The sequence below is a fragment of the Bombina bombina genome, chromosome 3 (genome assembly GCF_027579735.1).
Source record: "Bombina bombina isolate aBomBom1 chromosome 3, aBomBom1.pri, whole genome shotgun sequence".
NCBI lineage: Eukaryota > Metazoa > Chordata > Amphibia > Anura > Bombinatoridae > Bombina > Bombina bombina.
The window spans coordinates 663,399,226-663,425,988 of NC_069501.1; the positions used below are offsets into that span (position 1 = coordinate 663,399,226).

General features: G+C 39.6%; 1 protein-coding gene across 2 annotated transcripts in view; it reads left to right on the plus strand.

The window, feature by feature from the left end:
- The window catches only part of RBBP7 (RB binding protein 7, chromatin remodeling factor), a 73,175-nt gene that overhangs the window by 20,126 nt on the left and 26,286 nt on the right, over window positions 1–26,763 (plus strand). For both annotated transcript variants that reach the window (XM_053707399.1, XM_053707400.1), the window contains exons 7-10: window positions 9,390–9,516; window positions 15,220–15,297; window positions 15,399–15,475; window positions 15,953–16,010. In XM_053707399.1, the coding sequence (XP_053563374.1) occupies window positions 9,390–9,516; window positions 15,220–15,297; window positions 15,399–15,475; window positions 15,953–16,010 (340 nt within the window). The remainder of the gene's footprint in view (window positions 1–9,389; window positions 9,517–15,219; window positions 15,298–15,398; window positions 15,476–15,952; window positions 16,011–26,763) is intronic.

Sequence of the window (26,763 nt, forward strand, 5' to 3'; positions counted from 1 at the left end):
ACTTCAGTCTTTTTTCAACCTGATCTACTATGTTTATTACAAAGTGCTACAGCAGTATTGAAAAAAATAAATAGAAAGAAGTTTGCTTTTTATAAAAAAAAATATTCTAAATAAATAAAACATCACTTGACAGCAATTAGACATTAAAGAAAAAGCATTGGTGTTTTACTTTTCTTTTTAGAAGAAAATGCCCAAGGTTTAATTTTTCATTTAGACCTATGGGACTGAGGGTGTCTAGATGAAAAATTCACCTACTCTCATATTGCAGAAGGATTATAGATCCCCACCTCTAATACCCAGTCTGACCCGATCTATGGCTATTACTTTAAAGTCATGAGGATTTAAATTGTGGGTTATTTTAAAGTGTCTTGCGATGTTTGTCTACTTTTTTTTTTTTTTTTCAAATTTTTTATTGTTACAAAAATAGGAATCTGACACAAAGATTTAAGTCAGTAATGAAGGAGGCACGCAGGCCTCTACAATTTAACAGATAAACTCTAAAAACAGTTAATATCTCACACATACCTTTTTATATACATACAGTAACATCTGATAATCTTAAGTAGTGATGATAGATGAGGGGGGAGGTGGGGGAATGGAGGGGGAAGACAGGGTAGGTAGGGTACTTGTCTGCTGGTGGTCCAGTTTTAGGAGTTGGCTACAACATTGGTTACCCAGGTAGTGTTGTTGAGCTAGAATAAGTCTGACCTGTCTAGCACTTGACATATACCTTTCTCCATTGTGTAGATCTATGCCATTAAATTTAGTATCATGGACCAGCTAGGTGAGGACGCGGTTTTCCACGCCTTTGCAATTGCCGCCTTAGTTGCAGTTAATAGATATATGGATAAGTAAGCCTGGTGTTTAGGAAGAGAATGTGTACCAAGGTGGAGAAGGGCATTGGGAGTCTTGGGGAGAGTTATACCTAGACCAAGTAAGGCACGGAAAAGGAGTTCCACAAAGGTATGATTTTAGGGCTTTCCCACCAAATATGTAGAGTATCACCTATCTGTCCACAGTCATCTACTTCTTTTATATGTCTCTCTAAGGTGTTCTACGTAGGTAAAACGTCACGCCCACTGGACGTTACTTGCTTCAACAAACTTGGGGTAATAAACTTGCAAGAGTATTAATGCATGACGGTTTCCCCCCTTATACCTATATATAACTGTGGGTTTTACTATTTAACATGAACCCGGTTACATTATGGTGACACTTGATTGCGGGCTGACGCAGGGGACCGTTGGGAGTTGTTTTACTCTATTATGCTTTCGGTTGCGACTCAGAATTTTGAGGGGGCACATTGTTGTTTTTTTTTGTTTTTTTTCTCAAGTCGGGTTTGTCCGACATTAGTAATACCCATGCGGTTTGTTTTCTGTGTATACACCGCCCACGAAGGACGGGACTTAATGTTCGCGCGCTTAAAGGAACGGTACACTGTAAAATTGTTTTTCCATAAATGTATTTTAAATGACTTGTTATACCAACTGCAGAGTATAAAATATTTGAGAAATTGCATTTTTGGGTTTGTGTATCTGAAGTAGCTGGTTTTGTGCTTTGAAACCACAGCCTATTACAATGGGTTGAGCTTCAGGTAATATCAGATCTCATTATGCTATCACTTTTATGTACACAGACTTGCTTCCTTATCTTATATTTGTCTGGAACACCAAAGCTCAATACATAGAGAGAACAATGGCAAATTATCATTTTATTACTTAACTATCATGCCCCCCCACTGAGGGTGTAATCTCTTCTGCTGGCTGTGTTTACTTAGGCTTGTCAATAGCGTATATGCCAGTATCAAAACTTTCAGTATAGGTTGGGAAACCACAAGCTAAATCAGCTATTTCAAATGCTGAAATATGAGTAAAGGAGCTACTTACAACCAATTTAATACACTCTAGCAGGTAAAAAGGATCATTGGGAATAATTTAAAGGGGAGAAAGTTTTTGGGTGAACTGTCCCTTTAAGTCGCGCGGTTCCGGCTTCCGATAGTGTACCTCGAGGCTCCGATGTTTTTTATCCTAAGTCCGCAAGTAATATCTATATCGCAAGCGGACGGGTTTGGACACGCAGTTCACAGAGGATTTCCTGTTGGTTGTGAGGAAGGTAGGAGCCACAGCAGAGCTGTGGCTAGGTGCAAGTGTCTTTTTAGAGTAATAACAGCTGTTTAATCATAAAAAGACTGAGGTAACCTAACGAAAGTATATAGGTTCTTGTCACAACTTCCCTAAATTTGTGTCAAGCGCTGCGCAATAAAAAACGTACCAGTTTAAATTTTAAAGACGCAGTACATCTTGTTCTTTAGTTTCTCTGTATCACGACCAATATTGCAATTTGTTCCTTTCTGTCATGGCTGACTTTGGACATTACTTGTTCTGTGTTTAGATGCCAATGTGGGAACCCCCTATTACTATTTGTCCCTCATGCACTGAGTTTTGCAATTTAAAGATCAAATTCTCTTTAATACTAGTATCTCTAAGGATGTTTCTCAGTCTGATGAGACTCTGGGTATGCCGCAACTTTCTCCCCAAGCGTCTCAACCTTTACCGCCCGCCCAAGCGACGCCATGTTCTTCCACTGCGTCCACTTCATTCACTCTGCAGGATATGGCTGCAGTTATGTCATCTACACTTAGAGGTCTTAGCTAAATTGCCAGTGTTACCAGGCAAACGTAGCAGAACAGAGGCCCACGTGGTCCCTGCGACTTCTGATGTTTTGATGGCTTTCTCCGATATACCCTATGGCGTAAATATCTTGGTGTGAATCAAAGGGCTACTCATGGAGTAAGATTAGGATTTTATCCTTTCTCCAGGAAGGATTGGAGAAAGGGTTGTCAGCAAGTTCCTTAAAGCGACAGATTTCTGCTTAATCTATTTTGCTACACAAAAGGTCTGGCAGATGTTCCTGATGTTCAATCTTTTTGTCAGGCTCTGACTAGAATCAGGCCTGTGTTTAGACCAATTGCTCCTCGGAGTTTGAATTTAGTTCTTCATGGGGTTCAGTTTGAACATATGCATTCCATAGATATTAAGCTGTTACCTTGGAAAGTTTTTTATTTTTGGTTGCTATTTCTTCTGCTCGCAGAGTTTCTGAGCTTTCAGCATTGCAGTGTGATTCTCATGATGTTTTTCATTCCGATAAGGTAGTGTTGCGTACCAAACCTGGTTTTCTTCCTAAGGTTGTTTCTAACAAGAATATTAATCAGGAAATTTGTTGTTCCTTCATTGTGTCCTAATCCTTCTAAGGAGCGTCTTTCACATAATTTGGACGTAGTCCGTTCCCTGAAGTTCTACTTGCAGGCGACTAAGGAATTTCGTCAATCATCTTCATTCTTGTCTTTTCTGGGAAACGTAGGGGTCAGAAAGCTACGGCTACCTCCTTTTTGGCTGAAGAGTATCATCCGTTTTGCATATGAGTCTGCTGGTTAGCAGCCTCCTGAACGAATTACAGCTCATTCACTAGGGCTGTGGCTTCCTCATGGGCGTTTAAAAATGATGCTTCTGTTGAACAGATTTGCAAGGCTGCAACTTGGTCGTCTTTGCCTCGTCAGAGGCTATTTTTGGGAGAAAGGTTCTTCAAGAAGTGGTGCCTTCTGTTTTAGGTTCCTGTCTTGTCCCTCCCTTTCATCCATGGCCTATAGCTTTGGTATTGTATCCCATAAGTAAGGATGAAATCCGTGGACTCGTCATATCTTGTAAAAGGAAATTTATGCTTACCTGATAAATTTTATTTCTTTTACGATATGACGAGTCCACGGCCCACCCTGTCATTTTCTAAGACAGGTATTTATTTTTCTTAAACTTCAGTCACCTCTGCACCTTGGCTTTTCCTTTCTCTTCCTAACTTTGTTCGAATGACTGGAGTGGGAGGGAAGGGAGGAGCTATATATACAGCTCTGCTGTGGTGCTCTTTGCCGCCTCCTGCTGACCAGTAGGTGATATCCCATAAGTAAGGATGAAAACGTGATGTCATATCGTAAAAGAAATAAATCTATCAGGTAAGCATAAATTTCCTTTATATTTTTAGCAGAGCCTTATTCTACTTATTACATTGTCTAATTTTGTGTTAGCAATACTTGTAGCCCCCCATTTGATGCACCAAAGGGTGTACTTTCCAAAAATGTGTACTTTATTTAATGTATCTTAATTTCCCAGGTGGCTACAGATGTCTGATTGCAGACATAACCCGGTAAAGTTATTTATTTATTTTTTTTAATTCTATTCTCTTTACAAAATAGATATTTTTAAAGGAATTGTAGCTTGAAAATATCCTCTTTATTGCAAAAATTAAGCTTCTTTGCAAAATAATACAGAAGTTTTGAAAGATGGAGAGCTGCGTAAAGAGGGTGTTTTTACTCTTCCACGCACGCGAAGACTGATTATAAAAATATATTTTTTTAAGATTGCATTCCTCTACCATTTATTAATTTGTAACCACATTATCCCGGTGATCATGGATTACAAATATAATATCGGTCTGTATTGTAAAAGGGAATGCAACATTTCTCAGCTAGGTGATCTCTGTGGTAATGCTGTTACCACAGTGAATCATTTACATTTATTTTTAGAACATGTATTTTGGGGGTCTCTAGGCAATTTTGATCTCTGTGCCTTTAAAGAACCCAAATCTTTTTTTTTTTTTTTTTTTTTAATACTGTACACCCCAAGACTTATACCATTAGAAAGGGCAGATGATTACCCTTCCAATGGTTGGTTTTGGAAAGGCATCAAAGCAGCATGCCTCCATCTCCCTATAACTGACAATTGTCAGTTTTAAATAAAGTTGCGCAGTGATGTCAATGCGCAAAATGTGAAGCCCCGACAATACCAGTCACTACACAGGCCAGGTCGCCGGGGTGGAAGTGGATGGAAGTCCCCAGAACTCCATGAAGGTGGGGGAGTGCTAGGGACGGCTCTGAGCAGTTGTCAGCACGTGAGAGGGAAACTTTGTGACGGCTCAGAACCGTTGGCATTCAAGGGGTTAATTGGGGCTAGAAAACTAGTTACGAGAGATCTTTCATAAGATCTGGTGGGTTTTTTTTCTTTCTTGATGTGACAATTTTAATTGCCACTCTTCAGAATTCCTAGAATTTTACAATTTTTGTGTAGAGGTTTAGACAAGTTTTCTGCTAGTTCTTTAAAGGGACATAATGCTCATATGCTAAATCACTTGAAACTGATGCAGTATAACTGTAAAAAGCTGACAGGAAAATATCACCTGAGCATCTCTATGTAAAAAAAGATTTTACCTCACAATCTCCTCAGCTTAGCAGAGTAAGTTATGTGTAAAAAGTTATACTCGGCTACTGCCCAGCTGCAGGTTAAAAAAAAATAAAATAAAAAAAAATGAACTGCAGTGCTGAGGTCATGAACTCTTATTGTGATCTCATGAGATTTGACTTAAAACTCATGAGATTTCATAGTAAACTTCCTTACACTAAATAGGGAATTAACATGAGTGTGCACGAAGCTCAATCCTTCGGCTGTCCCGGGACCGACATACTGATTTGCTACTTAGAAGTCCTTTACAATGGGATGTGGCTACTGAGGAACGTTTGAGGTAAAATATCACCTGAACATCTCTATGTAAAAAAGAGATATATTTTCTAGTCGGCTTTTTACAGCTATGCTGCATCACTTTCAAGTGTTTCAACATTTGGGTATTATGGCCCTTTAAGGGGTCAGATCTCAGCTCTCTGTTTTTGTTCCACAAAAAGATTGCTAAGTTTCCTGATCATAGTTTTGTTAAAGCTTTAAAGCAGGTTAAGAGCTGTTATAAAACATATTTCTCCTCCTTGGAACCTTAACTTGGTTGTAAAAGTTTTACAATCTAATTAATTTGAACCTGTGCAGCTTTCTTCTGATCCTCATCTAGTTTTCCATCAGGATAAGACTGTCTTGGGAACAAATTATTTTTTTTAACCATATTTTATTCAGACAATATTAGTGGGGATATTGTTGTTCCTCTTTTGTCTCAATCCTCAAAACTCTAAGGTAAGACTTTTGCATAATTTTGGATGCGGTTCATGCTCTAAAATGTTAATCTTCTAGCTAATAAGAAATTTAGACTTTCGTGTCTTCATTTCTCAGGGCAACTGAATGGTCAGAAGGCTTCAGCTGTTTAGCTTTGGGGTTAAGAGCTTAATTCAAAAAGCTTGGTGGCAGGGAAGTCTCCTCCAAAGCGTATTACAGTTCACTTTACCAGATCAGTTTCTACTTCTGGGCTTTTAAAAATGAAGCTTCTGTAGCACAAATTTGCAAGGAGGCAAAATAGTCATCCCTACATACTTTTACCACTTTTTTTTTTTTTTTTTGCTGCTTCTTTTGGCTTGAAAGTACTCTAGGCAGCAGTGGCTGTAAATTAGGTGCCTGCATTATTTTTTGTTTTTTTATACTGCCCTCATTACTCGTGGACTCTGCACCTTGGGTATTTTCCCAGGAGTATTAGACTTGTGGACTCTCACCACTTTACAAAAGAGAAAACAAAATTTGATTACCTAATTTGAGAGTCCACAAGGCCTGCCCAAATTTATTTGTAACATTTATGGCAGCAGTTCTAGATTTGCACCTCATTTCTATTTTATTTTTTTCCATTATTTCTCCTTCTCTGGTGTACTTCTGACTGGCTAATCAGTAGGGTGGGAGGGATGGAATAGCCTTGGAATTTTGGGAAATCTTTGCCTCCGTTGCCAGTAGTAATGGACTCGTGGACTCTCACCACCTTAAAATAAATGATTTTATCAGGTAAGGATACATTTTAATTTTGTTTAACTATATCTATTGGGTACTTTATAGAGCGTGAACTAATCACCCGTGAGGGTCTCAAGGCGCTAAGGGAAGGTAGATGGGAGGAAAGGGGGGAGGGGATGGGCGTTCAGTCGAAGAGCCAGGTTTTGAGGTCCTTTCTGAACTTTATAAGGGAGGTGGATTGTCTGAGGTGCAGCGGGAGGGTGTTCCATGTCTTTGCTGCTATGTGGGAGAAGGATCTTCCGCCCGCTGTGGCTTTGCTGATGCGGGGGATGACTGCGAGTGCTTGGTCGACCGAACGTAGTTGTCTGGCGGGGGTGTAGAAATTTACGCGGTGGTTTATGTATTCGGGTCTTATGTGGTGTAGGGCCTTGAAGGTGATTCTCTTGTTGATGGGGAGCCAGTGAAGGTTCCTTGGGTGTTCGGTGATGTGGCATTGGAGGGGGATGTTGAGGATGAGTCTGGCTGAGGCGTTCTGGATACGTTGGAGTTTGATGGTGGAGCCGGCGTAGAGTGCATTGCCATAGTCCAACCGGCTGATGACAAGGGCGTGGGTGACTGTTTTCCTGGTTTTGGTAGGGATCCACTTGAAGATTTTTCGTAGCAGGTGGAGGATGTGGAAACATGTTGAGGTGATGGCATTGATTTGTCGGTTCATGGAGAGTGATGAGTCCAGGATGAAGCCTAGATTTCGTGTGTGGTCGGTTGGGGTTGGAGGGTGACCGAGGGCTGTGGGCCACCAGGAGTCATCCCATGCGGATTTATTGGGTCCGAGGAGGAGGACTTCGGTTTTGTCTGTGTTCAGTTTGAGCCGGTTGTCATTCATCCAGGCGGCGACTGCTGTCAGGCCTTTGTGGTCGTTCTTTTTGGCGGTGGTGGGATCTCGGGTGAGTGAGATGATTATCTGGGTGTCGTAGCGTCGGACGATGGCTGCGAGAGGGGCCATGTAGATGTTGAAGAGGGTGGGGCTCAGCGAAGAGCCTTGCGGTACACCAGTTGACTGGTGTGGGTTTGGAGGAGAAGGGAGGGAGTCTGACTTTCTGGGTCCTGCCCGTGAGGAAGGAGGTGATCCATTCCAGGGCTTTGCTGCGTATGCCGGCGTCGGGTAGGCGGGTGCGGAGGGTGTTGTGGTCGACAGTGTCAAAGGCTGCTGAGAGGTCTAGGAGGATGAGGGCGGCAGTTTCACCTCGGTCGAGCATGGCGCGGATGTCGTCTGTGGTGGCGAGGAGGGCGGTCTCAGTGCTGGGGTTGCTTCTGAAGCCGGATTGGGAGTGGTCCAGGGTGTGGTTGGCCTCAATGTGGTTAAGTTGCGAGTTGATGGACTTCTCTATGACTTTGCCCGGGAAGGGGAGTAGAGAGATGGGGCGGTAGTTATTCGGGTCTGTGGGGTCTGCCGAGGTTTTCTTCAGCAGGGGTTTCAGTTCTGCGTGCTTCCAGACATCCGGGAAGGTGCCGGTTTTGATGGAGCAGTTGATGGTGTGGCAGAGTTCAGGGGCGATGGTGTCGCTTGCTTTGTTGAATATGTGATGAGGGCATGGGTCCGAGGGTGTGCCAGAGTGGATGGATTTCATGATTCTAAGGGTGTCTTCTGTGGTGAGGGGGCTCCAGATAGTCCGTGTGTGGTACGTGGTACAACACTTTATAAAATGTGACTGTTTACCAAAGCTTGATTATATACGATTGATAATATATACGATTGATAAAAGGACATCTGCTCTTTTGTACAAGTTGAATATGTATAAAAGACTTGAAATTAAACCATTATTTACAAAAAAAATTAAAGAAAATATTAAATCTTTGGATCTTTTTTTTTTTAAATAGATTTTTTTTAAGATCTCATTGGTATACTAAACTCTGCTTACTCACTGTTACAACCTGTCTAGTTGCACAAACTTTCTGGGATGGTAATCTGTAGTGTAATTGAAATTATGTATTGTGTACTTAACAGGCTTGATTTTAAAGATTTTCAGTACTTAAATGGGACATAAAACACAATTTTTTTTTTCTTTCATGATTTAGAAAGAGCATGCAATTTAAACAACTTTCCAATGTTTTATCTAATTTGCTTCATTTTCTTGATATCCTTTGTTGAAAAGCATATCTAAATAGGCTCAGAAGCTGCTAATTGTTTGCTGCACATAGATGCCTCGTGTGATTGGCTCAGCGTTGTGCATTGCTTTTCTTCAACAAAGGATACCGAAATAAGGCAATTTAGATAATAGAAGTAAATTGGAAAGTTGTTAAATTGTATTCTCTGTATCATGAGAGAAAAAATTGGGGTTTTGTGTCCCTTTAAGAACAAGTGAGTCGCTTGCAAAAGATGTGAACTTCTCAACCAGTGGTGTTCTCAATCCCAAGAGGTGCTTGGCTGGGAATTGCCTCAATCTGTAAACATCTAAAGAGATGTTTTGTGTTTTTTTGCGGTGGGGGTGGGGGTTTCGTACTGTTTGAATCATGAAACTTATTTTAAATCCTGTCTAAAGTATTTATGCAACTTTAGAAATGTATTAAGATAATGGTTGCATTTCCTGGTTCTTTAGTGAAGGCAGCCAATTAAGTGGTGATGTTTAAACTTTGTTTTTCTTATCTGCTTCTTGTATCTGCTTACATCTAATTTTGTAATCTTTATATTCTAAGATGGGACACCAGATCAAATACCACATCTAAACCAAGTCATTCAGTAGATGCTCACACAGCTGAAGTCAATTGCTTGTCCTTCAATCCATATAGCGAATTTATTCTTGCCACTGGTTCTGCTGATAAGGTTTGTCTTATTTTCCATAATAACTTGCTCATTCTTGACCATTTCAATAGTAGGATTTTCTTCTTAATACAGGAAGAGTCCACAGCTGCATTCCTTACTTGTAGGAAATACTGAACCTGGCCACCAGTAGGAGGCAAAGACACCCCAGCCAAAGGCTTAAATACCTTCCCCACTTCCCTCATCCCCCAGTCATTCTTTGCCTTTCTTCACAGGAGGTTGGCAGAGAAGTGTCCGAAGATTTTGGAGTAGTTCCTTATGGGGGGTAGTACCCTTCGAGATGGGTCTGGAGTTTTAAGTAGTCTTGTCAGCCTTTTAGTGAGAGCATTGATGAAAGTTAGTCTGGAGATGCAGGGAGAGTCTTTCTGTGAAACCATCCAGACTCATATTAACAGCTTCTAAGCAATCGGCGTTGACTAGTTTCACTGCCTGCTTTTCTTCACTTAAGTCAATGTCAGAAGCAACGCTACAGTCTGTCAAACTTAAAGGACCGTGTTTCTGTTCCACAGCATAGATTCCGGTAAGATTGTTTCAATTTTTACACATATTGCAAATGCTAGAAGAAAGGGTCGCAGTGTGGCTCCTTTTATCTATATGTAATCATGGGTTAATATCTCCTGAGGGGGATTATGAACAGTTGGGTTTAATCACATATGCTTTATATGATTTTATGCTGCTTTATGTGTAAGATGTTTATGGGCTCATAGGCTGAGATGGAACATATAGGTTTCACTTTAAAGATTGCGCAGCTTAAAAGCTTGGCGCGTTTTTTCCTCATAGCGGGGACGGTCCTGCATTGCGCACCATGTGACTGGAATGGTCCAGGCTTCCATTGACAGTTACTACCAGACAGGGAGTTTTATCTCTGTTCTGTCTGGGTCATAGGTGGAGAGTGCCCCAGCCATTGGGGGTATAAAAGTGCATTTTTTTTTTAGTTAAAATAAAGTTGTTTTTTTCTGTAGTCCTCTGCATATTTCACTTTAGCTATGGAGGATTGATTCATTAGAGGGTTCTCCCTCTATTTCAAAGAGTAATGCCTGTTTATATTGTGAGGTAGCTCTGGAATATCTGCTCTCTCAATTATGTTCCATATGCCTTTTTGAGAAGGGGATTATATCAAATAAGGTTGACATGTTTGTTACCACTGAGCCGCTCACCTCTGAGGAGTTCTCGTCCAGTGAGGTGCACACCCTACATGCATCTTTTTATACACCTGCAGCTTCAATCCTCCATCTGGAAGGGGGCCTTTTTTCACCAGACGTTACTGCGCAGTTTCATATGGCGGTGTCTACGGCCATTAGTGCTTTCCCTCTCATTGCTAAGTGCAAGTGAAAGGTTAAATCTTGCACTCCTGCCCAGGGGGCATCATGTAATTTGTCGGATATATCTGATCGGTTATCCAAGGATGAGGTTCTCTATGAAACTTTTAGGGTTGGAGTCTGCTGCCTAGAATTCTCTGCCTGTGGAGGATACAGTTTTTAGATTAAGGACATAACGTATATGCTTTCTACTAGAGGAGGTTTTGACTACATTAGAGGTTTCAAAGACCGAGCTGCCAGACAAACCTCTGGGTCTTAAATTTTGATGGCAATCATTAAGGATGAGTGGGACAGGATTAGATTCCTCTTCCCCGTCTGCCTTTTTAAGGATCCCGGTTCCGGGCTCTCTGAGGGTGGATTTTCTTTTTCTCATCCCTACTTGGTTGGCACTATTTTTACGCTTGCCACACGTAATACTAACCCGTGTGAGGATAGTTAGTCGTTCATAGAGCCGTAAGATATAAGGATGGAAACTCTGTTCAAGAGGGTGTTTCAACCTAGGGGATATTTTATTTTACTGGTGGCGCTTGTTGCTGGAGCAGCTACCTTTTTGGTGCATCTCCTTTTCGAATCTGATCGAGATGGAGGGTTCCCTCGACATTTTTCTGGAAAGAATTACTTCCTTCTGGGTTACTAATTCTTTTATCTGTGCTGTTATTACAGATTAATTAGCCTAAGGCTAAGACTTCAGGTTTTCTGTTCAGGCTAACAGATATAACGTTTAAGTCTAGTGTCTTTCCCTCTCCTTTAAGGGAAAGAGTTTGTTTGACTATCTCCGTGGTTTCAGGGGCCAAGGGTGCCTTTATACCGTAAAATAAGGGGAACATATCTAAGAGACAAAGTTCTTATTTTTGTTCCCTTTTAGTTCTGATAAAAGCCCAACGTCAGAGGCCTCCGCTAAGCCAGAGCAAACCAAGAGTTCTTGGAAGCCGGCTCAGTCCTGGAATAAACCCAAGCAGAGCAAGAAGCCTGCCGTGACTAAGTCCGCATGAAGGGGCAGCCCCCGGTCCTATTTTGGATCGTGTAGGGGGGCAGACTCGCTCTTTCAGAGGTTTGGTTCAGGGACGTGCAGGATCCTTGTAACCCTGAGCTATGACCTCCAGGACTTATGTTCAAATCTCATCCACCCAGGGGCAGAGTCATCCTCTAAACTTGTCTTCAAGACTAGAAAAGAGGGAAGCTTTTCTAGGGTGCGTAAGGGATCTGTCCTCCTTGGGAGTCATTGTCCCAGTACCTATCGCAGAGAGAGGTTTGGGATACTATTCAAACATTTTCGTGGTCCCAAAGGAGGAGGGAACTTTTAGTCCAGTTCCGGACCTAAAATGCTTAAATACATTTCTAAATGTCCCCTCGTCAAGATTCAGAATCTCTGAGAATATTTCTAACAGACGAGAAGTTGCGAGCTAGCTTCAACATGTCTTGCCCTCAAGACTTCCTTAAGGCTATCTGTGGCTCAATGTATGGAAGTGATTGGTCTCATGGTGTCCAGCATAGACATCGTTCTCTGACGGGTTCCACCTCTGCATGCTGAGGCAGTGAAACGGTGATCATGTGGATCTGTCAACAGATTTCTCTGGACAACCGGTCGAGAGAATCTCTCTTGGTGGCTCTGTCCGGATCACCTGTCCCAAGGGACATCCTTTCTAAGACCACCCTGGGTGACTGACTACGGATGCAAGTCTGAGGATGTGGTGCTGTTTGTGGCGCCAAGGCGGCGCAGGGTCTGGACGCAGGAGGAGAGCTCTTTCCCGTTCAACATTCTAGACCTTCGGGCAATATTCAATGCTCTGAATGCTTGGCCCCTACTGGGTTCATTGCAATTTATCTGATTCCAATCAGACAGTATAACTTTGGTGGCTTACATCAACCATCGGGGGGAACGAGAAGCTCCCTAGCAATGAGGGAAGTATCTCGGATTCTGGAGTGGGCGGAGACCCACAACTGTTTGCCGTCAGCGATTCACATTCTGGGTGTGGACATCCGGGAAGCGGATTTTCTTGGCAGACAAACCTTTCATCCGTGGGAATGGTCTCGCCATCCAGAAGTGTTTGCGGAGATATGCAACAGGGGGGGTGGGGGAAATGCCAGAGAGATCTCATGGCGTCCCGTCTCAATACCAAGCTACCCAGATATGGGTCGAGGTCCAGGGATCCTCAGGTGGCGCTAATAGATGCATTAGCGGTGCCTTGGAGGTTCAATCTAATTTCTCTTTTTCTGCCATTTCCTCTCTTCCTCCTTTCTCGAGTAGTGGCTTGAATCATACAGGAGCAGGCATCCGTGATACTGATTGCTCCATCGTGACCGTGAAGGATATGGTTCGGATCTAGTGGGGATGTCATCTCCTCCTTGGAGGTTACCTTGTCGCAGGGATCTGTGAAACAAGGCCTCTTCATCAAGATCTAGATTCTGAGGCTGACTGCGTGGAGATTGAACGCTTAGTCCTGGCCAAGAGAGGGGTTTATGAGAGTGTTAATGATACTCTCATTCAAGCTCGTAAGCCGGTTACACATCACATCTATCATAAGGTGTGGAAGACCTACTTATTCTGGTGTGAAGAGTGTGGTTTGTCCTGGCACAAAGTAAAGGTTGCCAGGATTCTTTCTTTTCTCCAGGATGGACTGGAGAAGGGCCTCTCGGCTAGTTATTTGAAGGGACAGATTTTTTTCCCTGTCTGTTTTACTGCACAAGAGGCTCGCTGAGCTTCCGGATGTACAGCCTTTTGTTAAGGTTCTGATTAGGATCAGGCCAGTGTTGACATCTAATGCTCTTCCTTGGAGTTTAATTCTTGTTCTTAAAGTTTGCAATAGACTTCGTTTGAGCCTATGCATGAAGTTGACATTGTTGTCTTTGAAGGTTCTTTTTCTACTAGCTATTGCTTCTGCGTGCAGAGTCTGAGATTGCTGCCTTGCAATGTGACCCTCCTTATCTGGTGTTCCATGCTGATAAGGCTGTTCTACGTACTAATTTAGGATTTCTTCCTAAGGTTGGGTTAAATCGCAACATCATTCAAGAATTTGCGGTTCCTTATGTCCTAATCCTTCATCGAAGGAACGTTTACTGCATAATCTGGATGTGGTTCGTGCCTTAAAGTTCTATCTTCAGGCTACAAAGGAATTTAGACAAACTTCTAATCTGTTTATCTATTCTGGGAAGCATAGGGGTCAGAGGACCTCTTCGACTTCCTTATCTTTTTGGTTGAGGAGAATCATCTGCTTAGCATAAGAGTCAGCGGGTCTTAAGCCTCCTCAGAGGATTACAGCTCATTCTACGAGAGCAGTGGCTTCCTCTTGGGCCTTCAAAAATGAGGCCTCTATGGATCAGATTTGTAAGGCAGCTACCTGGTCCTCCTTACATTTTCCAAATTTTACAAGTTTGTTTTTTGCTTCTGCCTTTGGGGGAGAGGTTTTGCAGGCTGTGGTGCCCTCAGATTGGGGGCCGCCTTTTTTTTTTTTTTTTTCCCCTACCGTTTAGCATTCAGTGTCCTCTGGAGCTTGGGTAAAATTTCCATCAAGTAAGGAATGCAGCTGTGGTCTCTCCCTGTATTAAGAAGGAAAAAAATAAATTATGCTTACCAGATAATTTCCTTTTCTTCCGTACAGGGAGAGTCCACAGCTCCTGTCCGTGTTCTCTGATGGCACCTTTTTTCACCCTCATATTTCTCCTACTGTTCCTTGTTCCCCTGGCAGAATAAGTGGGGGAGGTTATTTAAGCCTTAAACTGGGTTTTTTTTTTTTTGCCGCCTCCTGATGGCCAGGTACAGTATTCCCACAAGTAAGGAATGCAGCTGTGGACTCTCCCTGTACAGAAGGAAAGGAAATTATCTGGTAAGCATAATTTGTTTTTGATAGTGTTCCATTTTCATGTGTGTACTGGAAATCTGACTGGTTCTGGTGATTTTAGCATACTCCTGTCATTGCACACACTAAACTTTTCATAGCACAATACCTATAGTGGAGTTTTGTTCCATTTGTATTCAACTTAAAGGGACACTGAACCCAATTTTTTTCTATCATGATTCAGTTAGAGCATGCAACATTCCAATTTACTCCTATTAAATTTTCTTCATTCTCTTGGTATCTTAATTTGAAAAGCAAGAATGTAAGTTTAAATGCCGGCCCAATTTTGGTGAACAACCTGGGTTCTTGCTGATTGGTGGATAAATTCAACAACCAATAAACAAGTGCTGTATAGAGTGCTAAACCAAAACAATTGCTTAGATGCCTTTTTCAAATAGATAGCAAGAGAACAGAGAAAACCTAATAGGAGTAAATTAGAAAGTTGCTTAAAATTGCATGCTCGATCTGAATCACGAAAGAAGAAATTTGGGTTCAGTGTCCCTTTAATATTTTGTCCATGATACTAATTTTATGCTTTTTATTTTATCAAGACTGTAGCTCTGTGGGATCTCAGGAACTTAAAACTCAAACTTCATTCCTTTGAGTCACACAAGGATGAGATTTTTCAGGTTCGTGTTTTTTTTTTTTTTTTTTTGTTTTGTTTTCCTATGTAAAGAGACCCAATGTTACATTGTTTTATTTTGCAATATTTACTTTTCTCCAATAACAGGTTCACTGGTCTCCACATAATGAAACAATTCTTGCATCCAGCGGTACTGATCGCAGACTTAATGTTTGGGATTTGAGGTAATAAGTCTACATGGTTAACACCGCTAAGTGTGGTGTGTTTTTTTTTTTTTGGAATGGTTTGTTTAAGGATTCTGCTGTCTTCCTGTTGTATATTTGACTTTTTATTTTTGGCAGGTGTTGGTATTTTTCATAGGCTAAATTTAGAGCGCCAACAGATTCTGCAGAGCTAATTTTCTGTTTTACAGTGTTCTTTCATATAATTATCTTTTTTAGATTCTAACAAAAACAATGTATTATCTATTTTACATACTTGCTGACCTTTCCTGATAAAATATTGGATTATTGGAAACCCGAACATACATTTTTATAAAAACTGTAATACTTTAGAAAATGCAGTAGTTTCAATGAAACTAAAGAAAACAATACTAGTCTTTTCTCTTTGCTGTAAACCTTCAGCAGCTAAATGACAAATCTGAATTGTAAATATGATTGCTTAATTTTTTTTATTTTTTTTTAAATTCTCTCCCTTCCTAGTAAAATTGGCGAGGAGCAATCCGCAGAAGATGCAGAGGATGGACCACCTGAACTTTTAGTAAGATTGTATTCTTTATTGCTGAATGATTCTTGAGGAGACATGGAACCTAGATTGAATTTTTTTTTTTTTTTTTCCCTTCATGAGTCAGAGCATACAGTTTTCTAAACTATTTAATTTGCTTCCTTCTGTTGGTATTTAATAAAGCATACCTAGATAGGCTCAGAAGCAGTGATTGGTGGCTGCACATAAGCCCGTCTTGTCATTGACTCGATGTGTTAAGCTACCTCCCAGTAGTGCATTGCTGCTCCTTGAGTAAAGGATATCAAAAGAATGAAGCCTATTTGATAATATAAGTAAATTAGAAAGTTGTTTAAAATTAGATACTTTCTGAACCGTGTAAGAAAAATCTTGGGTTTAGTTTTTCCTTGATAAAAGATAATTAAATTGATGGGCTAAACTACAGTAGCATGGTTACTACTTTCTATTGTATTGCTTTTTCACCTGTTCTTGCAGCTCTCTGCAAAGCCAATCTTATTGTAACACCTTTCAGGTTCTGGTCAAGCTTCACATCTTAATACTGTGCAGCATAGGTATTCTTGCTCTTTAAAGGACCAGTCAACACATTAGATTTGCATAATCAACAAATGCAAGATAACAAGACAATGCAATAGCACTTAGTCTGAACTTCAAATGAGTAGTAGATTTTTTTTTTATTTTTTTTTTTATATATAACAAATTTCAGTTATGTATATTTCCTCTCCCCTTGTACCATGTGATAGCAATCGGCCAATCACAAATACATATACTTTTAGTCTGTGAATTCTTGCACATGCTCAGTAGGATCTGGTGACTCAAAACGTGTAAATATGACACTGCACTTTTTTTTTTTTTTAATGGAAGTAAATTGGAAAGTTGTTTAAAATTACATGCTGTACAATACCTCAGGAAGTAAAAAGATTTGAAACTTTGTGTCCCTTACAGGCCTGGTGGAAGATAGGCAGGTTACTAACCAGGGAATGCAGTGTGTCTGATTATATGCCATTTCTGGGAAATCCCCAAGTTCCTAGCGGGATTGCAATCGGCACGTTTCCAGTGATGTCCTACCTTAGGCCTTGACAATATTACTCAAATGATAGATAGAAATAGACAATGTGTTAAAACATTTGAGACTCTGAAAGGAGAGTTCAATCTCCTTAATAAATAATTCTTTGCATACTTACAAACAAGACATTTTATTCCTAAATTAGTAAGAGTTCGGCTGTAATTGGTCTCTTAGGAAACTGGCTTGTGATGGCAAATGGGTTTGTCAATTTCATTATCAACTTCTGAGCTCTAATAAGGGAGATCTGAATTTAGAACAGTTATCCTCTGCATGGAACCTAATGATAACCCAATTTATTATTAATGCAAGGAATATTCAGGCCTCTATTTAAAAAGTTACACAAATTACTTTATCCGCTACATGGAGGGAATCTCATATTAAAGGGACAGTCTACACCAGAATTTTTATTGTTTTAAAAGATAGATAATCCCTTTATAATCCATTCCCCAGTTTTGCATAACCAACACAGTTATAATAATATACTTTTAACCTCTGTGATTATCTTGTATCTAAGCCTCTGCAAACTGCCCCTTTCAGTTCTTTTGACAGACTTGCAGTTTAGCCAATCAGTCCCTGCTCCCAGATAACTTCACGTGCACAAGCACAGTTTTATCTATATGAAAAACACCCTCTAGTGGTGAAAAACTTAATGCATTCTGAAAAGAGGTGGCCTTCAAGGTCTAAAATTATCATATGAACCTCCTAGGTTAAGCTTTCAACTAAGAATACCAAGAGAACAAAGCAAAATTGGTGAAAGTAAATTGGAAAATTGTTAAACTTTCATGATTCAGATAGAGCATGTAATTTTAATTTTGGCCTAGACTGTCCCTTTAAGTTACTTTACAGGACTTATTTTACCCCGAAAAAGTTCTTATTCACATGATCTGGGAGTGTCATAAGATTAAACATTTCTGTCTTAAATTAGAATATTGGATTAATAAAGTACTAAAGATCTCCCCTCTGGGACTAACTTTGGCTCACATAGTTTTTCTATGGGAAGCCACAAAGATCTCCAGGTACATAATACAAAAGTTAATATGATTATTTTAGCAGCAAGATATTTAATTTCTTTCATGTAATTAGCAAGAGTCCATGAGCTAATGACGTATGGGATATACATTCCTACCAGGAGGGGCAAAGTTTCCCAAACCTTAAAATGCCTATAAATACACCCCTCACCACACCCACAATTCAGTTTTACAAACTTTGCCTCCCATGGAGGTGGTGAAGTAAGTTTGTGCTAGATTCTACGTTGATATGCGCTCCGCAGCAGGTTGGAGCCCGGTTTTCCTCTCAGCGTGCATTGAATGTCAGAGGGATGTGAGGCGAGTATTGCCTATTTTGAATGCAATTATCTCCTTCTACGGGGTCTATTTCATAGGTTCTCTGTTATCGGTCGTAGAGATTCATCTCTTACCTCCCTTTTCAGATCGACTATATACTCTTATATATATTTCGTTTCAGTACTGGTTTGGCTTTCTACAAACATGTAGATGAGTGTCCTGGGGTAAGTAAATCTTATTTTCTGTGACACTCTAAGCTATGGTTGGGCACTTTTTTAATAAAGTTCTAAATATATGTATTCAAACATTTTATTTGCCTTGACTCAGGATGTTCAACATTCCTTATTTTCAGACAGTCAGTTTCATATTTGGGATAATGCACTTGAATCAATTATTTTTCTTACCTTAAAAATTTGACTTTTTTCCCTGTGGGCTTTTAGGCTCGCGGGGGCTGAAAATGCTTCATTTTATTGCGTCATTCTTGGCGCGGACTTTTTTGGCGCAAAAAATCTTTTCTGTTTCCGGCGTCATACGTGTCGCCGGAAGTTGCGTCATTTTTTGACGTTCTTTTGCGCCAAAAATGTTGGCGTTCCGGACGTGGCGTCATTTTTGGCGCCAAAAGCATTTAGGCGCCAAATAATGTGGGCGTCTTATTTGTCGCTAAAAAAATATGGGCGTCTCTTTTGTCTCCACATTATTTAAGTCTCATTTTTCTTTGCTTCTGGTTGCTAGAAGCTTGTTCCTTGGCATTTTTTCCCATTCCTGAAACTGTCATTTAAGGAATTTGATCAATTTTGCTTTATATGTTTTTTTCTCTTACATATTGCAAGATGTCTCACGTTGCATCCGAGTCAGAAGATACTTCAGGAAAATCGCTGTCTGGTGCTGGAACTACCAAAGCTAAGTGTATCTGCTGTAAACTTTTGGTAGCTATTCCTCCAGCTGTTTGTATTAATTGTCATGACAAACTTGTTAATGCAGATAATATTTCCTTTAGTAATGTACCATTACCTGTTGCAGTTCCATCAACATCTAATGTTCAGAATGTTTCTGATAACATAAGAGATTTTGTTTCTGAATCCATCAAGAAGGCTATGTCTGTTATTCCTCCTTCTAGTAAACATAAAAAATCTTTTAAAACTTCTCTTTATACAGATGAATTTTTAAATGAACATCATCATTCTGATTCTAATGACTCTTCTGGTTCAGAGGATTCTGTCTCAGAGATTGATGCTGATAAATCTTCATATTTATTTAAAATGGAATTTATTCGTTCTTTACTTAAAGAAGTACTAATTGCTTTAGAAATTGAGGATTCTGGTCCTCTTGATACTAAATCTAAACGTTTAGATAAGGTCTTTAAATCTCCTGTGGTTATTCCAGAAGTTTTTCCTGTTCCTGGTGCTATTTCTGAAGTAATTTCCAGAGAATGGAATAATTTGGGTAATTCATTTACTCCTTCTAAACGTTTTAAGCAATTATATCCTGTGCCGTCTGACAGATAGAAATTTTGGGACAAAATCCCTAAAGTTGATGGGGCTATTTCTACCCTTGCTAAACGTACTACTATTCCTACGTCAGATGGTACTTCGTTTAAGGATCCTTTAGATAGGAAAATTGAATCCTTTCTAAGAAAAGCTTATCTGTGTTCAGGTAATCTTCTTAGACCTGCTATATCATTGGCTGATGTTGCTGCAGCTTAAACTTTTTGGTTGGAAACTTTAGCGCAACAAGTAACAGATCATGATTCTCATAATATTATTATTCTTCAACATGCTAATAATTATCTGTGATGCCATTTTTGATATTATCAGAGTTGATGTCAGGTTTATGTCTCTAGCTATTTTAGCTAGAAGAACTTTATGGCTTAAAACTTGGAATGCTGATATGTCTTCTAAATCGACTCTACTTTCCATTTCTTTCCAGGGTAACAAATTATTTGGTTCTCAGTTGGATTCTATTATCTCAACTGTTACTGGTGGGAAAGGATCTTTTTTACCACAGGATAGAAAATCTAAGGGTAAAAACAGGGCTAATAATCGTTTTCGTTTCAACAAAGAACAAAAGCCTGATCCTTCATCCTCAGGAGCAGTTTCAGTTTGGAAACAATCTCCAGTCTGGAATAAATCCAAGCCTTCTAGAAAAGCAAAGCCAGCTTCTAAGTCCACATGAAGGTGCGGCCCTCATTCCAGCTCAGCTGGTAGGGGGCAGGTTACGTTTTTTCAAAGAAATTTGGATCAATTCTGTTCACAATCTTTGGATTCAGAACATTGTTTCAGAAGGGTACAGAATTGGTTTCAAGATAAGACCTCCTGCAAAGAGATTTTTTCTTTCCCGTGTCCCAGTAAATCCAGTGAAAGCTCAAGCATTTCTGAAATGTGTTTCAGATCTAGAGTTGGCTGGAGTAATTATGCCAGTTCCAGTTCTGTAACAGGGGCTGGGGTTTTATTCAAATCTCTTCATTGTACCAAAGAAGGAGAATTCCTTCAGACCAGTTCTGGATCTAAAAATATTGAATCGTTATGTAAGGATACCAACGTTCAAAATGGTAACTGTAAGGACTATCTTGCCTTTTGTTCAGCAAGGGAATTATATGTCCACAATAGATTTACAGGATGCATATCTGCATATTCCGATTCATCCAGATCATTATCAGTTCCTGAGATTCTCTTTTCTGGACAAGCATTACCAGTTTGTGGCTCTGCCGTTTGGCCTAGCTACAGCTCCAAGAATTTTTACAAAGGTTCTCGGTGCCCTTCTGTCTGTAATCAGAGAACAGGGTATTGTGGTATTTCCTTATTTGGACGATATCTTGGTACTTGCTCAGTCTTTACATTTAGCAGAATCTCATACGAATCAACTTGTGTTGTTTCTTCAAGATCATGGTTGGAGGATCAATTCACTAAAAAGTTCATTGATTCCTCAGACAAGGGTAACCTTTCTGGGTTTCCAGATAGATTCAGTGTCCATGACTCTGTCTTTGACAGACAAGAGACGTCTAAAATTGATTTCAGCTTGTCGAAACCTTCAATCACAATCATTCCCTTCGGTAGCCTTATGCATGGAAATTCTAGGTCTTATGACTGCTGCATCGGACGCGATCCCCTTTGCTCGTTCTCACATGCGACCTCTTCAGCTCTGTATGCTGAATCAATGGTGCAGGGATTGCACAAAGATATCTCAATTAATATCTTTAAAACCGATTGTACGACACTCTAACGTGGTGGACAGATCACCATCGTTTAATTCAGGGGGCTTCTTTTGTTCTTTTGACCTGGACTGTAATTTCAACAGATGCAAGTCTTACAGGTTGGGGAGCTGTGTGGGGATCTCTGACGGCACAAGGAGTTTGGGAATCTCAGGAGGTGAGATTACCGATCAATATTTTGGAACTCCGTGCAATTTTCAGAGCTCTTCAGTCTTGGCCTCTTCTGAAGAGAGAATCGTTCATTTGTTTTCAGACAGACAATGTCACAACTGTGGCATACATCAATCATCAAGGAGGGACTCAGTCCTCTGGCTATGAAAGAAGTATCTCGAATTCTGGTTTGGGCGGAATCCAGCTCCTGTCTAATCTCTGCGGTTCATATCCCAGGTATAGACAATTGGGAAGCGGATTATCTCAGTCGCCAAACATTGCATCCGGGCGAATGGTCTCTTCACCCAGAGGTATTTCTTCAGATTGTTCAAATGTGGGAGCTTCCAGAAATAGATCTGATGGCGTCTCATCTAAACAAGAAACTTCCCAGGTATCTGTCCAGATCCCGGGATCCTCAGGCGGAAGCAGTGGATGCATTATCACTTCCTTGGAAGTATCATCCTGCCTATATCTTTCCGCCTCAAGTTCTTCTTCCAAGAGTAATCTCCAAGATTCTGAAGGAATACTCGTTTGTTCTGCTGGTAGCTCCGGCATGGCCTCACAGGTTTTGGTATGCGGATCTTGTCCGGATGGCCTCTTGCCATCCGTGGACTCTTCCGCTAAGACCAGACCTTCTGTCGCAAGGTCCTTTTTTCCATCAGGATCTCAAATCCTTAAATTTAAAGGTATGGAGATTGAACTCTTGATTCTTGGTCAAAGAGGTTTCTCTGACTCTGTGATTAATACTATGTTACAGGCTCGTAAATCTGTATCCAGAGAGATATATTATAGAGTCTGGAAGACTTATATTTCTTGGTGTCTTTCTCATCATTTTTCTTGGCATTCTCTTAGAATTCCGAGAATTTTACAGTTTCTTCAGGATGGTTTAGATAAGTTTATCCGCAAATTCTTTGAAAGGACAAATCTCTGCTCTTTCTGTTCTTTTTCACAGAAAGATTGCTAATCTTCCTGATATTCATTGTTTTGTACAAGCTTTGGTTCGTATAAAACCTGTCATTAAGTCAATTTCTCCTCCTTGGAGTTTGAATTTGGTTCTGGGGGCTCTTCAAGCTCCTCCTTTTGAACCCATGCATTCATTGGACATTAAATTACTTTCTTGGAAAGTTTTGTTCCTTTTGGCGATCTCTTCTGCCAGAAGAGTCTCTGAATTATCTGCTCTTTCTTGTGAGTCTCCTTTTCTTATTTTTCATCAGGATAAGGCGGTGTTGCGAACTTCTTTTGAATTTTTACCTAAGGTTGTGAATTCCAACAACATTAGTAGAGAAATTGTGGTTCCTTCATTATGTCCTAATCCTAAGAATTCTAAGGAGAAATCGTTGCATTCTTTGGATGTTAGAGCTTTGAAATATGTTGAAGCTACTAAGTCTTTCCGAAAGACTTCTAGTCTATTTGTCATCTTTTCCGGTTCTAGAAAAGGCCAGAAAGCTTCTGCCATTTCTTTGGCATCTTGGTTGAAATCTTTAATTCATCATGCCTATGACGAGTCGGGTAAAACTCTGCCTCAAAGGATTACAGCTCATTCTACTAGGTCAGTTTCTACTTCCTGGGCGTTTAGGAATGAAGCTTCGGTTGATCAGATTTGCAAAGCAGCAACTTGGTCCTCTTTGCATACTTTTACTAAATTCTACTATTTTGATGTATTTTCTTCTTCTGAAGCAGTTTTTGGTAGAAAAGTACTTCAGGCAGCGCTTTCAGTTTGAATCTTCTGTTTATGTTTTTCATTAAACTTTATTTTGGGTGTGGATTATTTTCAGCAGGAATTGGCTGTCTTTATTTTATCCCTCCCTCTCTAGTGACTCTTGCGTGGAAAGATCCACATCTTGGGTAGTCATTATCCCATACGTCACTAGCTCATGGACTCTTGCTCATTACATGAAAGAAAACATAATTTATGTAAGAACTTACCTGATAAATTCATTTCTTTCATATTAGCAAGAGTCCATGAGGCCCGCCCTTTTTTGTGGTGGTTATGATTTTTTTGTATAAAGCACAATTATTCCAATTCCTTATTTTATATGCTTTCGCACTTTTTTCTTATCACCCCACTTCTTGGCTATTCGTTAAACTGAATTGTGGGTGTGGTGAGGGGTGTATTTATAGGCATTTTAAGGTTTGGGAAACTTTGCCCCTCCTGGTAGGAATGTATATCCCATACGTCACTAGCTCATGGACTCTTGCTAATATGAAAGAAATGAATTTATCAGGTAAGTTCTTACATAAATTATGTTTTTATAAGAAATGGAAAGAAAGTGGGAGCCCCAGTATAATTGAGCTTAAAAATTGCTTAAAGAAACAGTGTATGCTGGAACAAAGAGATACTAATATGAATAAGGAATTAGATATTCAGCGTTTTTTTTTTTGTTTTTTTTTGTTTTTTTTAATGGTCAGTATTTATTAAAACTCTTCCGGTCATTGAGATAGAATATCTGATTTACCCATTCAGAGCTAGTGCTATTGAGGGTTTGGTAATCTACCTTGCTCAAGATTAAAACATTTTTTTGTTTGTTTTTGTTTTTTTTCTTCTTACCCTCCCTCTCTTTATTCCCCCAATTTTGGGGTCTCAGTTTCTCCTTGGGGGATGATATGTCTGGTTGGTAGGATCGGTCTAGAATTTCTTATCCTGGTGTTGGGTTCCTAATAAGAAATGTCCCCAACGTATGATTTGAGATTGAAGGATTGAACATACAGGGCCAGGGCTGGCATAGAGAATGGTTCATATGACATTATTCCGTTAGTGACAAGGCTATTTCCAGTGTTCAATTTTAAGATAAATCAGGCATTACTTAGGGAAGAGTATAGGTTTATTTGTTCACAATGTAATTCTTTTTCTATTTTCTTTTACTAAAACACTGGGCATTATTGAATACAAGAATGTAACTACATGGCTGACTTTTTTTTTTATTTTTGCTTAGGTTGTTTATGAAGAATGGTTAAATGAATCATTGTATAAGAGGGGTGGGTTTTTTTTGTGGGGGGGGGGGTTGGTCCTTGTTCTTGTTTTGCCTTGTTTTATCTTGAATTGTTCAGTTTTGATTTCAATTATGAAGATATATGTAAATTATCCATTTTCAGGTTCTTTGACACTGTCTAGTATGATAGACTATACATTAATATAAATGGTTAAGTGGTAAAAAAAATAAAAATAAAATTACATGCTGTATCTGAATCATGTAAATTTAATTTAACCTGAGTGTCCCTTTAACAGCAGTGTTAATTTTAACGGCAAATTTTGATTTAGTTTTAGTCTTTTGACTAAAATGCCATTTTAGTTTTAGTCAACTGAATCTCCAGTAGATTTTAGTCTACTAAATCTCCAGTAGATTTTAGTAGACTAAAATCTAAGGGGTTTAGTTAAAGTGTAATGCGTTATTTAAACATTTCTCTCTAATTTGCAAACTGATTATATACTCCAGGAGTAAACATAACACCTGTTATTATTTATGGTATTAAGGGTTAAACATGCAATACAGACACAGATTTATCCGTGGCGATATATAACGTCTTTATTAAACTTAGAATTAAATAAAACCAAGTTTCATAAACAAACAGAAGTGCAACTTTAAAATATAAAACTGTAAACTGTATTGGCTGTATTTCACATATTACCTAATATAAAAACTTAAGTTCTCTGTTAATAATTTAAACAAGTATCAAGTAACTCAGCATAACAAAAAGTTTCTGCAGTTTATGCTTATTTATATAGGAAGAATCAATCGATTGTTCAGATTCGAAAGATTTTCGGCAACGATATTGGCACTGCTCTAGAACTTCCAAACTCCTTATATACTCCTGGAGTAAAGGTTTATTAACCTGTTTTTTTTCTATGGTATTGTGGTTTGAACATGCAATACAGATTTAACATATTTAACTGTTGTGGTATATAACATGTCTTTATCTTAAAATTTAATAAAATTAAGTTTCATAAATTTTACAAAAGTAGTAATTGGATATGGATTGATTATAACACTTTGCATAAAATATTTTTGTCAGCTAATTTTGATTTAGTTTTAGTCAGTCTTTTGACTAAAATGACGTTTTAGTCGTATTTTAGTCATCAGAATTTCTTTAGTTTTATACTTTTTTTTTAGTCTAGTTTTAGTCGAGAAAATTAACACTGTTTAACAGCTGTGTATGCTCACAGATCAGTAGCAGTCAACGTTTTTTTAACATTTTGTACTGTGCACTTAATTTCCTTCCTAAGATAGGGAGAGTCCACGGCTTCATTCCTTACTGTTGGGAAACACAACACCTGGCCACCAGGAGGAGGCAAAGACACCCCAGCCAAAGGCTTAAATATCCCTCCCACTTCCTCATTACCCCAGTCATTATTTGCCTTTCGTTATGTTAGGAGGTGGCAGATTCGGAGAGTCCTGAAAAAGGGGTGTCTGCCCTTCGAGATAGGACTGGCGTTTTTAAGTAGTCATGTCAACCTCTGTCTGGAGATGCAGGGAAAGTTTTTCTGCGAAACCATCCAGACTACTGCTAACGGCTCCTAAGCAATCGGTATTAACGAGTTTCACTGCCTGCTTTCTTTCGCTCAAGTCCATGTCAGGAGCGCTGCTATAAGACTGTCACTTGAGAGGCTGTGTTCTGTTCCACAGCATGGATCCTGTAGGTAAGATAATTTCAATTTTTACACATAAAAGGCTTTAACAGGGTAACAGTGTGGCTCCTTTATACCTTGATAGGATCCAGGGTTAATATCCTCTGAAGGGGCTTAATTTAACAGTTGGGGTTAATAATTCAGTGTATTTATATGCTGCTTTGTGTGATTTTTTTTTTTTTTTTTTTTTTTTTTTTTTCCCGGGGCTGATAGACTGTCTTTGGCTGGAACAAACAGGTTTCACTTTCATTTTTGAAAGTGTTGCACAGCTCCTATTACTTGCTGTACTTGCAATAACACAATAGTGTGTCTTGCACTCCATGTGACCGGGTGTGGTCTATGTTCATTTCCTCCATTCCTGCTGACACTTGCACCTGAGGAGAGAGTTTCCTCTGTTAACTGTCTGGGTCTTAGGAGGTGGTTTGTGTCCCAGCCATTGGGAG